A 16,060-nucleotide genomic window follows, 5' to 3' on the forward strand; every position below is an offset into this window, starting at 1 on the left:
GTCCGCCCCCAAGAGCTTCTTGAAAAGCAAGGGATCTAATGAAAAAGAAACAAAATCGGGTCATCCAAACATGAAGAAAACATTTAATTGAGCAGTAACCATACGAAAATTGTAAAAACCATACTTAATATAAAGATTTTAAAAATGTGAAGCAAGCGCTGTTTATTCTGACATCAAGTATTAGGTTCGTGAATCAATATCTCACTAGCTTTGCTACGAACATCTCGCCTGTATATTCAATTTCACTGTCTTTTTTCTTGAAAGTGTTTAGAACGTCATTAAGATTGACAGATTGACTATCTACTGAGTTTTGTTCGTGGGAACCGTCAACGTCGAATCCCGAATACTGCAGTGTTGCTCCAACATTTATATCCTTGGAATTTCCCACGGCTTTATCGTCAACTATCGCGTTATCTTCTTTATCGACGTTTACATATTTGTTGAGCGTTCTGGTCACTTTATCAGGTCTTGCATAACCCGGATCCCAAAACGTTGAGTTCCATTGGGTCTGGTCGAAATTTGCCGACGATGTTTTCTGTTTTTCAAGTTCCTTGTTCAGTAGGTCCTTCAAGCTAACTTCATCTTTCGATTCAACGTAGCCTGAGTCTGTAACAATACTTGCTCGTACAGAACTCATAGTCTCTTCTGTCAAAATTTTAACATCCGCAGATTTCAAAAATCTTTCCTCTCCGCGGCCGCCGTTCAAGTTCTCTAACCGCGTGAACAAGTTACCTTGTGAAATTTGTTCACCAGTTATTGTAATTTTTCTCCGTGATGACTTTTGACCGTTAACAACGTATTGAACGTCAATTGGTCTGAATGCATCGGGGTTGTTTTTCATTTCGTCGGCCAGCAGTTTGCAATCTTGAGAATTTTTACATATAAACTTGAAAACAAGTTCTTTATCAAGTTGTCTGTTTGGAATCCATTTTTGATCAAGTGTGTATTTGTCATTCATTGATTGTATGAAAGAGTCCTTCCAAACCAGCCGAACCTAAAAGCGTTTCAGTGGAATCATTTTTTCACACTTATAAATTTGTGATTGAAACCACAAAAGTTAAATAATTACGTGCAAGATTTATATAATTTAAATAACATGAAGTCATTAATAGGAAACGTATTGATGCCTCACAATTTCGATGCTCGCTGTCAAACATAAAATACTGCATTAATGATCCCAACTGTTTGTTGATCGGAAAAGTCTCGTGTTGATTTGACAAAAACCTTTTTTACAGTTTGATGTTTTTTATTGATCAGCTATGACACGATAGTTTATTCGCCTTTTGGGTGTTTCTCAGTGTTATCTTAATATTGCAATCAATGGTTTAGTTCTTTTGTTCCCCTTTACTCGCTAGCAGTGATTGGCAATTTTTTTAAATGGAGTTTCTATTTATCTTCCAGTGCATCAATTATGTACGGTATTTCTATAAAGTAAGTTTTGAAATTTTTATTCTGACTGGCGAAAGCTCAGATTGGCACATATAACAAATTTTAGGGACTTATTTTGTAATATTAATTCTTGCAAACGTTTAGCTGATAAGTTTGTATAAAAAAAGAGTTAAAATGGTGACTAAAGTTATCTGAACTAGTCAATATATGCCCAGGATTTCCATCTAGTAAAAAAGTAGGAATATCTAGAGCCATTTCCAGAATCTCCAAATTCCACAATTTTTAAATGAATCTCGAATGTTAGTATTGATTTAAGATGAGCTCCCGGATTTCGGCAGCTTTCAGCAGGTCTCGCCAAGTCTTCTATGAAAAATTATTTCTGTTCGTGTTATAAATATCAAGTTTATGTTTTAGAATTTAAGAAATCTTGTCTTTGGAACCATTTTGAAGTCGAGTTTAAAAGAATAAAAGCCGCAAAAATGGCTAGGTTACAGTGATAATTTGTCTTCGAAAGAAGTCATGCCGTATAAAAGAAAAACCCAACCCTCTGGGCTGTTTCCTAAGGAACACCGTGGTTGATTGAAACTTTTCAAAAAAACATTAGTGACAATAAAACCGCTGAAAATCGCTATAAAAATAAAAAGAATTGCAATATTTAGCGTTGAATGCCGTGAAAAAATTCACCGAAAAGAATCTCAAACCTTACAAAAATCCACTGTTTACCAAATATCTTCACCGCCGAAAATATTCCTAAAAATGTAAGAAAAGCTATGAATGCGTTGAGAGCGTTGAAAACATAAAAAAATCACAAATTTTTTGTAATCAAACTCATAGTCAGTGATCTACTATGTATGGGAATACGGTTTTTGGTACATTTTAGCTGTTGTTTTTCTTCAATTCGGTCAAGTAAAAAAAGTTCCAATCCGGCCAAGGAGTTATTCAACTCAAACCGAATTTGGTGTGTCAGTAAAATCTTGTCAGTTCTGAGAGAGAGCCTAGATGGACGCCTGGAGCCTGGATTGACGTTGACAAAAACCAGCCTGGAAGCTGGTTCAGGTAAAAAAAATGTAGAAAGAGTAAAAACGTTCTTGTTTAAAATATTTTGAAAGCCGTGTTAGTCAAAACCAATAAAGCAAAAATTGTTGATTTGACAGCTGACAAAAATTGTTGATTAGAATGTAAGGAAGCTGACTCTTCGGTTAGCAAAAACTCTAACAAATGCAAGAATTGCGGTGAATAGAGCTCTCAAAAATTTCAGCGCAAAGCTTCCGTATCTTTCAGCGGTGAAAGCGGGGAATTTTTGTAAGATTTGCGATTCTTATCGGTGAATATTTTTGAGATTGGCGATTCTTAACGATGAATTTTTTCGCCGCAGCCTTGTAGCAGTAAAAAATTTTTAACCGCTACCAGGAGTATGCATTGAAAAAAATCACAGCTAAGAATGGCAAATCTTACACAAATTCATCGCTAAGTTCTTACTCTTACATTATTTTTCGAGAAATCCGCGACCGGGGCCAGTACAATAATAAATGCAGAAATTCTGTTATTTTTTCAAACACGATTTGCATTTCTCCCATCATAGGCCTAAAAAATTGTAGACCCTGAGCCCACGTGCTTGGGGCATGGTGGTTGTATAGTGGCGAATAGCCCTCAATTTAAATGCATATTGGTGCCAGCAAAACAGATGTTACCTCTTCCATTGGTACCATTTCCACCTTCCTCTTTGTAACTTTTCTTCCCCTCTTCTTCAGTGCCTTGTAAACTGTCTCTTTCATCTCTTCTGACCACATTCGCACTTTGAACTCCATCAAAAACTGACCTTCGTGAAAGAGATCTGTAGTACTCGTAGCTGTATCTTCTAGCAGAAGAGCAAGTGGCCGAACAAAGTACCTAAAGCATATATTTTTCAAATTTTAAGTTTATTATTTAACTTTAAATTTTTGAAGTTTATAATTTTGTCTCAACATTTTTTCATGAATTCTGCCTGAGTTAGACTTTTCAATCTTCAAAAAATAAGAGTTTATGGGTGTGGCAGCGTGCATGTTGTCTATAGGCATCGATGAAAAATATGTTATTTCTAACGTTACTATATGAAAAGATCAAACGTACCCCGTCGATGGAAGACAATTGCACATATCACTGAACTTTGCGAGTTGTGCATTGATGTCATAGTTTAAAAGATAACACAACTCAAAACTTGAACAAAATATTCAACTTTTAATTAAACGAAAGCAAAGTGTGTGCATGAAGATCTTTCTTCATTATGACAGAACTACAAATTGAAAGGAGGAAAATGCAACAAGTTTTTTTGGAAGAGTTCCTACTCCAAAATGTCGACAAAACGAGGGAATAAAAAAGAAGAAATAACAAAAACGAAGAAATAACGCAGAATAACAGTTTTGGAATGAAGTTTTAGAGTTGGTGTGTTTGGCCTTCGGATAAACAAAAGTGTAAGGTCCGTTAAGTTCTTTTCTAGTTACAGTAGGTTCCGAACTACTGACCTGCTTGCTGTTTGCCTTATGTGAGCATAGAGTTGCTTATTAGAATCAACTATGCAAAATCGAAATCGTCTGCTTAAATTTTCAGACAACCTTTTTTGGTGTCGAACTTATGGACAAAAATGTGTTTAGGCATTGAGAGGGCTTCTTAATCTGAATTAATATAGCACATCTGTTTTTTTGGCTTGTTTCATAAGCTAGCTGTTTTTCTAACTGATAAAAAATATAAATAATCGGTTCGATCCATTGAAAGCCTTATTAGTATCAGAAAAGTAAAATTAAGCTGATTGTTTGTTGCTGAGATTTTCTGTTACTACCAAAAATACTCCTCCGCTTCAGCTCTTGGCAAGCTTTTTATTATCATTTATTATCGTTTATTGTTCCGACCCACATGTGGGGGAAGGAACTATATACTCAAATGGTTTTTTTTGTTCAGACAATTTTGGCCGATCGGTATATTCATTGTAGAGAGTTGAGACTGGTATCAAAAGAAAGCTCGTCCAGCGTAGAATATGGAAATTTAAAGATCTTTTTGATATTCTTATTTTACGTGGAGTTATGGAGGTTTAATCTTTTGAGAGAGGTAGAGTGAATTCCGTTGTTTTTATTCACATTTTCCGTAATCTTTGACCAAATTTTCAATAATTTTGCTAAAACTCGTTAAAATTTTTAAAAACAATGTTATTGGTTTTACGGTTAAGGATAGAGAACGGTCGCCAACTCGTTTTAATCGAGATTTTGGTTAATAATTTTGCTAAATTTTTCGAATCTGAGAATTTAACTCAAAAAAGGCTCCAATTAAGCTTTTGTTTCCTACTTCGTTTTAAATTGCAGGAAATAGAGACCTAAAATCTGCTGCCACAATCTTTGAAAACTCCTATAAAAATAGCTGTACATTTGCTTCCTGTAGGAGTTTTCTGAAATTAAATTTTTGCCGGTTTTTGAAAAAAAAACCTAAAAATTATACGAAGTATGGTTTAATTGTTTGTGGTTTATTAAAATATTTCATTTGATAATTGATCTATTTTGCAAATATATGGACTAATTAATTTTTTTTGTTGGACACTGAGAAAAATCAGGGCCAGGGGTCAACACATTATGGATTCTTACAATCAATAATAATTCGGATTATTTTGGCGCGGTCTTTTTCAAATTTTTTTGCAGTCTTGTTTTTTTATGTTGATTACTGACCTGAATTATTTCAAATCACGACTCAACCAATGACTATCAATCGTGTTCTCAGCAAAATAAGACCACATGAAAATATAGCTTTTCTTCAGAGAAGAGCTCACACTTTTTATGGCTTTAAAAATGTATTTTTGTAAATTTTAAATGCTTTTCTTTTGTTTTGGATTCATTGGTAATACTTTTTGCAGCCCTATGACTATGTTTTATAAATAAAAATTTCCTATTGGTTCATGAAAAGCTGCAGGTGAGCCTATGCCATGCCTTCAGTTATTATCTAATGCGTCCTATGACTTTGAATGTATTTGCTTTAAGAGAAGGTTAGTGAAGTTTCGAAATTGGTCAATTTTTAATCTTCTTTCTGTCCACGTTTAGCTTAGTCTAAATTAAAACAAGGTAAAACTTAGTCCAACAGGAAAATACTCAATTCAATGGTTTTATTTTCAAGTAAATTTTTTTTGGCTTTTTACTACGTGAAATTTTGCATGTTTTGTGAAATTTTGTGAAATTTTGCATGTTTTCCTGTATTTGAAGTAGTTATTTTTCCCTTTTCAACTAATCATCTTAATTATAGCTCCGATTGGCATTGAAAAAATGCGCAAAATAAACGTTTTTAATGACTTCCGTGAATATCTGATAGTTTTAACGACTGCAGAGCCGTTCTCTCAAAACTGCGTGAATTTGTCTTTGCCTGTAATTGTGGTTCTCTTCGTATTCATACGACATATCCCTGTCAATGAAAAACCCTAATTGCTTTTTTGACGTTTAAGGATCTATTTACTGATTTTGTTTAAGAGCTAATAGTTTGAACGACTTTCAATTATTTTTTCAAGACAATAATTTTGTATTTCCCAATATTTGCATATTTTCCTTTATCTGGGGTTGTTGTTTGTTCTCTTTTCAACCTATCACACTAAAGTTAGTCCCAATTGGCATTGCAGAAATGCGCGCAAGAAACTGTTCAAAGACTTGAGTGAATAGCCTACAGTTATAACAGCTGCGCATCCGTGCTCTCACAAAATTTATTAGGGTTTTTTTTTGTTTTTGCCTCTTAATGTCGTTCTTTTTGTTGTCGTTCGGTATGTTTATAACAATCAAAGGATTTAAACACTTCCACACTTTTTTAGCTGAATTCATTTCCCGATTTCAGTTTATAATTAACTGTTTTAAGGATTTTGAATTATTTTCTTCAAAGAAAACATTTTTGTTATTCCCTTTTTTTGTTTTCTTTGTCGTCAACAAGTAACTAACTCCTATTATTGATAGAACTAATCATTTTTGCTCGAAACATTATTACTGCAGTTTTTTATGTTTTGACAGATATCTAAAGAGCTTAGAAAAGTGTTTTCATAACAAATTTGTGTTTTCGATACCGGTCAGTAATTGTGGTTCTTTTTGTTGTTTTTTCCCCTAAGACGCTTTATCTAGAAGATCCAGTTAAAATCAAAAGGGATTAAAGCAAATCAATTATTCTTTTTCGTCATTTTAAAATTTTAGATGTGATTTTTTAATGTATTTTAGATATAATGGCTTCAACACTGTGGTTTCGATAAACTGTTTGTGAAATTTCTATTTTACCTTTATTTGCTGTTTTTTGTCTTCCGTAAATTTGGCTTTAATACTGACAAACAAACTGAATTCCTGAGCAATTGGAAATTGATCTGATTTTTGTTTAAAGTTCAAAGCTTATGGTTTGTTGGAACTTTTGAAAATATTTCTTTAAAAAAATCAGTTGGTTTTTGAGCTTTGTCACTGTTATATAATTTCTTTCAATTTTGTAGCTTGGTCTCTGTAACGACCAGGATCCAAACGATAGGTCGCATCCTTTTCCCAGTAAACGAAGATATATACTCTAATATAGTTTTTTTAAAACCAATGGTTTCTTTGATTTTAGTACTCCGCATTCTTATAAAAAAATTTGATTTTTGGATATTCGCTCATACCGAAATTTCAATTTTTTTCCAGATTATGACACTAATGGGTGGGCCCGATTGGTGCTGTTAACTTTGCAATCGTCCAATATATTACGGATAACGACAAGTCTCAATTGCTTCACGTATAAATTAGCCTCCCTTATGAGCCGATTTGATACGAAGTGGTTTCATTGAGTTTGAAATTGGTTGTTTCAAAAAAAAGAGAATTGTATTTTTGAACATTGTCCTTTTTGCTCTTCATTTTTGGCATGTCACCAAGTGGCAATATTAGGAGGTCTTATATCTTATCCAATGAACATTTAAAGAAATAAAGGTTGATTTGTATAGATCGGATTTTGTCGGATTCCTGCTTCATTTTGTTATTTTCTGTTTTTTAAATGTATTCATTGAGTCTGAATTAAGGTCTGAATTAATGTTTGCTGGTATTTAATTTTAGGTGTGTATCGTCCAGTACTCTCATTGCTGGCAAGTCTCAGCCGTTCTCTAGGCCAGCTTTATTTTTTCACTTAATTGTTTGCTGAGAGTTTGATGAGAGTTTTTGGACCTTTTCTTTCTCTTTCTCATCTGGTAGACTAATAAATTAAAACGTGGATGGGCGGGGTCGTAACATCATGTGCGAACGCACATTACAGAGCCTCCTTGTTAAACATTTTTGTTTAAACTGCGTTTAAGCTCTTTAATGTTCATTTTCTGTTTGAACTTTTAGAGAGCTTTATTTATTTCAAATACAACATAAAAATCACTGGCTTGGTTTCAGTTTTAGAAGGTTTCTTAATGTAGACTGTTTAAACATATTTGATTGTGGCTGGAAAACTTATTAATTCATTAATTTAGAGCCTCTAGAAGTCTGTTAACGGTCAACTGCGATTATTTTAATTTTAGAAACTAGGATGGTACCTCAACATCAAATTTAAAAAAAAAACAGATATATCCTTTGATTCCTTAACAGACTTTCTTCTACCAACTATTTCAATTCGTCTTTTTGACCTTTTAGAATGGTATTAGATGTCAACAATAGAAACACAAATTGGCCTCTATGGAATGAGAAGGTTTTTAATATCAACTATGCAAAAACATTGATTTTACCTATTTGTAGAACTTATAAAACACACACTATATAAAAGACTTTTTTCCTCCGACAAACAATTTGCACGCTGCAGGAAGTCTTATTGAATCAACTTTAGAAAATCTGCTTTCTTGAGATTATGGAAATTGTTTGAGAATCAACAATTGTATCAAACAACATTGGGACTTTGAGGATTTTAAAAGATTTTACTATTGACTGTATAAACAACCGGCTGCTTCCTGTACTGTTTTGTCGAGCGTTTTGGGCAGTTTTTGTTTTTTGAAATTTTACAGTTTTTGAATTAGAGTTTGTTTTGACCTGGGGTGCTTTTTGTATCAACTATGTAAAAAAAGTTTTCCTTTTGAGCCTCCAAAAGGCTACTGATAGAAACAGTTTTTTTTCTCCTTAAAAATAATCTTTGTTCAGGAATTTGAAATTATTTCTTATTGTTTGAAGTTTTATAGTGTTCTTTGTGTAAAAAATGTTACAAAAAATTGTAAGAACTTGTTAATTTTGATGCTGTTGAATATGCAAAAATAAAGAACCTCTTCAAATATGAAATCAAATTTGAAAGCCCTATCTTTGTTGTTAATTTAACTAAGTAATTCTAGGGTGGTCTATTGGAGCCTTTGTTATTATTTCTACTGTCAGTTGGTTTTTTACAATCCTTATTTGTCTTTTCAAGGTTTTGAATTTCAGCGGTTTACTGAAATGTTGAAATTTTTGAGCCCTGATGAGATAAAGGAAAAGCTCTTGAGTATCAAGAGTGCAATGGTATTTCGTCGTTTGACATTTCCGTTTGTTACATTGACTTCTAGAGTCTAGATTGTACTGTAAAAGTACTTTTCAGACCCTTGTAAACCCCTTTATAGTATCAAAATCTACGATGAAATTGGACAGCTTTTGTAGAAATTAATTATGCTTAGAAATTTTTATAGTCTAAACTATGTAAAAATAACTTTGTCTTTTTTTAGAACTTTAAAAAAGATTTTTAAATTTTACTAACTTTGTAGAATTGATTTTGTCCGTTTCAATTTTTTCTGATTTTCTAGCTTTGTGAACAACCCTCCTGCTTGTTTTCCCTATTAACTAAATTTGTGATTTTTTCAGTGAATGTGAAGATTGTCTGCTGAGACTTCTATGATTGTTCTTCATTCTTCAATTAGTTTTTATGTAGAATAAATTAGTTTTGACGTATAAGTAAATGAATTTTTCTATGTGAGTACTTATAATTGAATTTAGAAGAACTCAATTGTCGGTTTGGTTATTCGGAAAACTTTTCACTTTCATCAAAAAGCTTTTTTTGCTACAAGAAGTCTATTTTAGATTAACTTGAGAAAAACTCTCTGTTTGAGATTTTGAAAAGTGTTTTATAACAATCTACTTCATCAAGCAATATTGACACCTAAGCTTCTCGAAAGATTTTATTTTTCTAATTATCAAAACAACCAGCTCTTTTCGCTTTTTGTGAACATTATACATGTTAAAAGTGTTTGGCACATATTTCTTAGAACTTTTCAAGTTTCAATGTTTCAAACTCTTTAAAGTTCATTTGACTGCTAAAACTTGTGGAACATTAATGTGAGCTAAAAATTGAAAAGATTATTTTTGCTTTGATCTGGGGTGCTTACTTCAATTCAACTATGTGGAAGAGCTTTCACTTTGAGCTTCCAAAAAGCTAATGATTTCAAATCTGAGGCCGCTTGTTTGTTTGTGACCATAGAAGTAAATTTTATGTTATCAGTTACTTGGAAGCATTTCTAGTGTTCTTTATAGTGTTCTTCTGTGTCAAAACGTAGAAACAAATTATCTTTTACAGCTTGTTATTTGTTTGTCAACTATGCAAAAAAAAGTCTTTAAAAAAGAGATATGATTGGAAAGCTATATTATTTTTATTAGTTAACTAATTTTAAGACGCTATATTGGAAATTTTGTTATTTTTTCTATTGTCAGTTGATTCAAAGATCTGCATGGTCTTTTTAATGCTTTAGTGTCAACGGTTAGATGAAAATTGTGACTTATTTGACCTTTGACGAGATAAAACGTATTCGAGTGATTTTCGTACAGATATTTTGTCGGTTAAGTTTTCCTGTTGTTAGATGGCTTTCGAGATTGTACAAAGCAAAACGATTTTAGTTTTTTCAACCCTTTTAAGCCACTGTTTACAATAAAAAATGAAGAAATGAAAATTTTCAGTCAAAACTATTTCGATGTCGAATATTGGTCAAATTCTGTTTTGGAACTATTTCAACAAACAACAGTACCACCAATTTTTTGTTAATAGACTACGGCAGAACTAATGGAAGATTAAGAAACATAGATCATAGAAAAATCTGAGCAGACAATCTTTACATTTTCGCAACTGAAGGGGTGCCAATTAAATGTTCATTAAAAGATAATTCCATACCTGTTTTGGTAAGAGTGTTTCCAGACAGTTAAGTGCACATTGAGGTAAGGAATAGGAGCTTCACTATCAGGAGCCAATTCTAAATCCCAAAAACTATTACTGTCATTGCTAGATATAACTGAACCAATTCCCATTAAAATTATAACTAAAAGCTGCATTATGTTTGATAGCTTTTGCGTCTGTGAAAAAATGTTTTCATTTCGTTTAAAATTATGTCTTGGTAAAAACGAAATTTTGTTTTGTTTTCATGTTCACACCCCTTGAAACAGCTTGACGCCCTACAAAATTTGAATAACTTTTTACTGAACACAATTTAAGTAAAAGTATTCGAAAACTAATAGAAGTCGATTAGCAAAGATCACCAAATCCGAAAGAGTGTTAATTTAATTATCTAAAACAGTTGCCGTTTTACTATTCTTACGTTCTGAGTTACACAACTATTTATGAAAACCGTAAAATTTTAAATATTTTCATGCACTTAGTTTTAATTGAATATTTTTATGCGCTTAGCTAACGTTGACAATCAAAACTTAAAAAAATGCCCGTCAATTATTTCTAGAAAATGAAAATGTATTTATTACTAAAATTTACAATTGAGAAATTGTGACAAAACAAATTACGACGATCAGAGACTCTATTTGGTGAACACAAAAAAATAGTGCAATCTTTCCGCGCTTTATTATTAGTTTTAAATGTCCTTGAAATCTTTTTTAGTTATCTGTGATGCTTTTCTGGAACGTTTTCGATGCAGACTTTGACCTAAATTTAAAACCGTAAATTTATAAACCTTTACTTTGTCATAAAATATAGCTATCACCGATTATTTGAGAATGGATGGTATATTATTAATTTATCTCTTTTTCCCACTATTAGCACTGACGCAGAATAGTTTCTGGGATTTGGAGCTGGCGCCCGAAAGTGAGACACCTGTTCCATATGGAAGTGGCCATTTGACAGTCTGGAAACATAGCAACACAAATAGGTTAGGTTTCTCTGTCTAAATAAACAAATGACAAAACAAAACGGGGTTCACCGCCATAAAAAAACTTAAGTTATCTTAAGCTGCATATTCTGAATTGTTTCTCAAAATACAGAGGTCATATAAAATGTAAAAGTGACACTGGCTGTGACAGATAGACCAAGAATAAATTAGGGCTTGAAAGTAATGAAATTTCAGAAAAGCTAAGTATCAAAATCGACTATTGTGGTCCCCAATTTCATAATCTGGCCTCAAAAGTGCCGTGTTTAAACTTGTCATGGGATAAGGATCAACCATACTTGGAATTAAAATAAGCATATTAAATAGAAACTAAACAGCAGAAGTCTTGGAATGCAACCCAAAAAATTGCTTCGAAAATATGAGAGTACATATATTGAAGAGGAACGCAATCGACCATTAGGAGACAAACACTTCCCGATTATAAAATTACCCAAATTCAGAGAAAGACATCAAAATTACATTTATCATAAAATTACCAAAAATCGAGAAAAACTCCCAAACTAAATTTATTTTAAAATTACCCAAACTTAGAAAAACATCGAAATAACAAGATTGCAAAATTTGCAGAAGGATCACGGTGTAATTTTTTCTGAAATCAGAAGGATTACCAAGTAAGTATTTCTGAAATCATTATAATTAATTTATGAACGCGTCTGTTTCGTTGGCATGAAAATACAATAGCACCCAATTGACTCAAACTGACTGCCGAAGTATCAGGATGTAAACTTTTTTGAAATCATTATAATTATTTTTTGAATGCGTCTGTTTTGTTGGCATGAAAATACAATAGTACCAAACTGACTAAAAAAAATTCGAGATGCTAGACAATTTCAAAATTTAATTTTTTGAACTTACAGATGGGCAATGGTTTTGCTGAATATATAAGAGGCAAACAAGCATAGAGGATAAAAACTGTCTAAAATGCTGACAGAAAAGGAAAACAACCAAAGAGTTGCTGACGGTTAGAAAACTATTACCTTGAAAACTTTTGTTGTGCTGCAAAAGTTGAGTCTTTAGTCCATCTGCAAGCATTGAACAAGTTTTTTTGACCCCAAAAAATAAAAAGTACAGAAAGTGACGGTCAGCTCTTTCACTTTTACAAGACCATACAAACATACACTTTAACTAATATACATTTATAGAAGAAAGAGCTTTGTGAACTTTGACCAACGTGAAATGAAGTGTCGCTTAATAAGTTGCACTTATTACGATGAGTAAACAAACCAAAATTCATTTTTTATTTATTGCCTGGTCATTAAAAAATTCCGTTATTTACCCGGTTTTCAGAGCTCAATATCATAAAAAAGACTGAAAAACTCCTACAAACAAAAAAACACAAAAACCAATAAAATCTTATTTTCTTGTGTTGAAACGGCTAATTCTCCTATAATAAAGCTATCAAAATTTTTCTGTCCCAGAGGAAGTTGAGATTAAGGATGCATTGCAAGGTAAAATTTTAAAAATAATATCAGACCAAAACTCTTATTTTTTAAGGCGCAAAGATTGGCAAAAGACGTACAATTGTGTAAAAGTGTGATACCTTATGTTGCATCACTTTAACCCGGCAATTTTTTCTAGTAGGATTTTATACAACAAATTTTACTCAATTTTTTTTGTTTCCCGCAGTATTTGCTATGTTTTCTCTGCGAAAAATGTAACGATATTCCTTTAGATATTTCAATAAGTAGCACCAGCGAAGACACTGTTAGAGAAAAACTAGTCCGCCCCCATGAGCTTCTTGAAAAGCAAGGGATCTAATGAAAAAGAAACAAAATCGGGTCATCCAAACATGAAGAAAACATTTAATTGAGCAGTAACCATACGAAAATTGTAAAAACCATACTTAATATAAAGATTTTAAAAATGTGTAGCAAGCGCTGTTTATTCTGACATCAAGTATTAGGTACGTCAATCATTATCTCACTAGCTTTTCTGGTTTGGGAGACAATTACAGAAAACGATAGGACTTATGTGGATGCTTGAGATTTGATAAATTTGATTGTGTGTAAATCTTTTCCTCTTGATGAACGGAGAGCAACAGTTACACAGATATTCTCTTGGATATTACAATACGTAGCAACAGTATTATACCAAATGGTCCGTTTCCAAGACCCTATTGAAATGAAGGGGGTTGTGAAGCAGAGAAGTAATAAAATATCAACTCAACCTTGCTAGGTGTCTTTAAAACATGTAAACTATTAATCGAGCAATAACCTTTAAAAAATTTCAATAAAAATGCAGAAAAAAACGCAATTTCTCTGCTCCAAAAAAAATTATAAAAAGGTTTTGTAATTGCGTAGACAATGAGCAAGTGAAGCTATTGCGTACACACCTAAGGTGAAGATTTCTGATGTTCCAACCCCGCTTAACCACATCTTTGATTTAAATTGTCAACAAAATGAGGAAAGAAAATTTTCGAAAAAAAATATATTAACAAAAAGATAAAAATTGCATATAACTCAGACAGACAAATGAATTAATTGCTGCCACATTGGCGAGCTGATGAGATACGCCAATAAGAAGACTACGAAACAACGGAAAGCAATAATTCTGTAACAAAGAAGGATCGAAACAGGCTCTATTTAAACAAGGGATCAAGTGGAAGTCGAAAGCACTTCACTTTGGAGTACTACGGGAACAGTTGGAAGATACAAGAAAGATTTGTAAGTTTTTTGGTGAATCAATTAATGACGGAGATGTTTTTCCTTCAAAGATCTATATTGCTGAAGAAACGTTGAACGCAAACCGTTGACTCCAGTCACTTCTTGCTTGGCAATAACAATATTTGATGGCCCCATTTACCGTGAGCTATAGATTTTGTTGACCTTCAAAAGCTATTATGACAAACGCACAGTTATGTTAATCTCAATTGGGATGCTTTTTGTAAAGTAATTGCAAAATTTTAAATATCGGCAAAATTTAGGATCTAGTACGAACTTGAACTTTACAGAAGACGATTTCTTTTTTGGTCAATCAAGAAAGCAGCAATCGCGGCTATTATAATCGGGCTCAAAAGAGGAGGACTTTTGATACATATGATCGTGTGATTTGATCAGCGGGAGTTTGAAAAGACAACGAGTTCACAGAAGACCAGTAGTGAATCTCACTCCTATACAGCTGAACGAAAAAGTTTCTTTCAAAAAAACTAATGACGAGCTCGACAAATAAGCTGAATTGTTCAAGGGAAAACTTAACAGTAGAGTTAGAATAAAATAACAAAAAATTCTACACTTTCAATCCAAACCCAATTGAGTTCTTCGCGCTTCTCAGCATATTTAGTAACTGTAGTTCATGTAAGTTGTTAGTTACTGTTGTTACTAGTAACTGTTGTTAGTAACTGTTGTTAGTTCATGTACATCCTACACGAATTGAATCTCAAACTCGATCTATCTCCGCTACCATGAGATCAGTGTTGCGACGTATGTACTACTCACGAAATGCATTACCATTTTTAGGCAATCTTTTGTTTCGCGACTAATTCATTTGTTAGCACATTATATTCGACAATGGTTCGACACAGTTGAGAGATTTGATATGACGTCAAATTTACTCTGAAAAAATGCCATTTTGATTTTCACTTTTGATCATCATCCTTATCTACAGCCTATCAGAGACCCAATTTTGACACGTAAAACCACGACTAGCAGCACAAATAGAGCTTCGAAAAATAACAAATTCAGTGTGAAACTCAAACACTCTCTGTTTATAAAATTGACATCCCGTGCGCAATGAAACACAATTCTTCATCGGAGATGTAATTGTTACTGGGTCTTGTTTTTGTAAATAATCTGAGTTATTGTACACCTTACCTTGTTTTCCTTTGATTAAAAGAGAATAAACTTTGATGTTTTCAATCTTTATTCGGAGAATGGAACCCCTAAGTGTGAAAAAATCTGTACAAACAGTGTTAGCTTTTCTTACTTGCGTTGAAGAAGTGATTTATTTTGGAAGATCCAAATCCGTGTTAAAATTCGTATAAGCAAAAACATATAACCAATTCAATTTATTCCTTTTCCATTTGATAGTTTATATGTGAGATTTAATGCCAAGTCTATTCAAATTTGAATTGCCACTTACGGAAGGATTCAACTTCGAATATTTCACCCATGTTTGGGTAATAAAGAAGCTTTATAAAGTGGGTAGAAAACCAAAAAGACTGCCCTATCAAAACAGGCTAACAAGCCCGGCTTATTCTGACATCAAACAATAGGTACGTGAATCTTTATCTTACTAGCTTTTCTGGTTTGGTAAACAATCAGAGAAGTCAGAACTTCGCATTTACGAGAATATCTGGGATTTGATAAATTTGATTGTGTGTAAATCAGTTACACAGATTTTCCCTTAGATATTACAATATATAGCACCAGCGATGACAGTATTATACCAACTGCTTCGTTTCCAAGACCCTCTTGAAATGAACAAGTTTTGATGAAAAAATATCACCCTTGTTAGTGGTCTTCGAAGAGTGTGAAATTTTAGTCGAGCAGCTACCATGCAAAAAATATTTTTTAAAAAAATGCAGAACAAATACGCAACGAATGTGGTGAACGATTTCTGTGCTTCAAAATTAAAATTAAGTTG

At 32.8% G+C, this 16,060-nt stretch overlaps 1 protein-coding gene across 1 annotated transcript; it reads right to left on the bottom strand.

Annotated features, from left to right (window-relative positions):
* Positions 1 to 193: 193 nt before the first annotated feature.
* Positions 194 to 10,637, bottom strand: LOC142352915 (uncharacterized). The gene is made up of 3 exons (XM_075405070.1): positions 10,480 to 10,637; positions 3,081 to 3,279; positions 194 to 994 (listed from the first exon to the last, which is right to left on the bottom strand). The coding sequence occupies exons 1-3, from the start codon at positions 10,635 to 10,637 to the stop codon at positions 194 to 196; spliced, it is 1,158 nt and encodes a 385-aa protein (XP_075261185.1).
* Between the last annotated feature and the right edge of the window lie 5,423 nt (positions 10,638 to 16,060).

The sequence above is a fragment of the Convolutriloba macropyga genome, chromosome 14 (assembly GCF_964194025.1).
Source record: "Convolutriloba macropyga chromosome 14, txConMacr16.3, whole genome shotgun sequence".
Classification (NCBI taxonomy): Eukaryota; Metazoa; Xenacoelomorpha; order Acoela; family Convolutidae; genus Convolutriloba; species Convolutriloba macropyga.

What these genes read in the sequence shown, in the direction of transcription:
- LOC142352915 (XM_075405070.1), bottom strand. Translation starts at nt 10,637, where the DNA reads ATGCAGCTTTTAGTTATAATTTTAATGGGAATTGGTTCAGTTATATCT. An exon ending in AAACACTCTTACCAAAACAG is followed by an intron (nt 3,280 to 10,479) that starts GTATGGAATTAT and finishes TATATGCTTTAG; the next exon opens with GTACTTTGTTCGGCCACTTG. An exon ending in AAATGGTACCAATGGAAGAG is followed by an intron (nt 995 to 3,080) that starts GTAACATCTGTT and finishes AAACGCTTTTAG; the next exon opens with GTTCGGCTGGTTTGGAAGGA.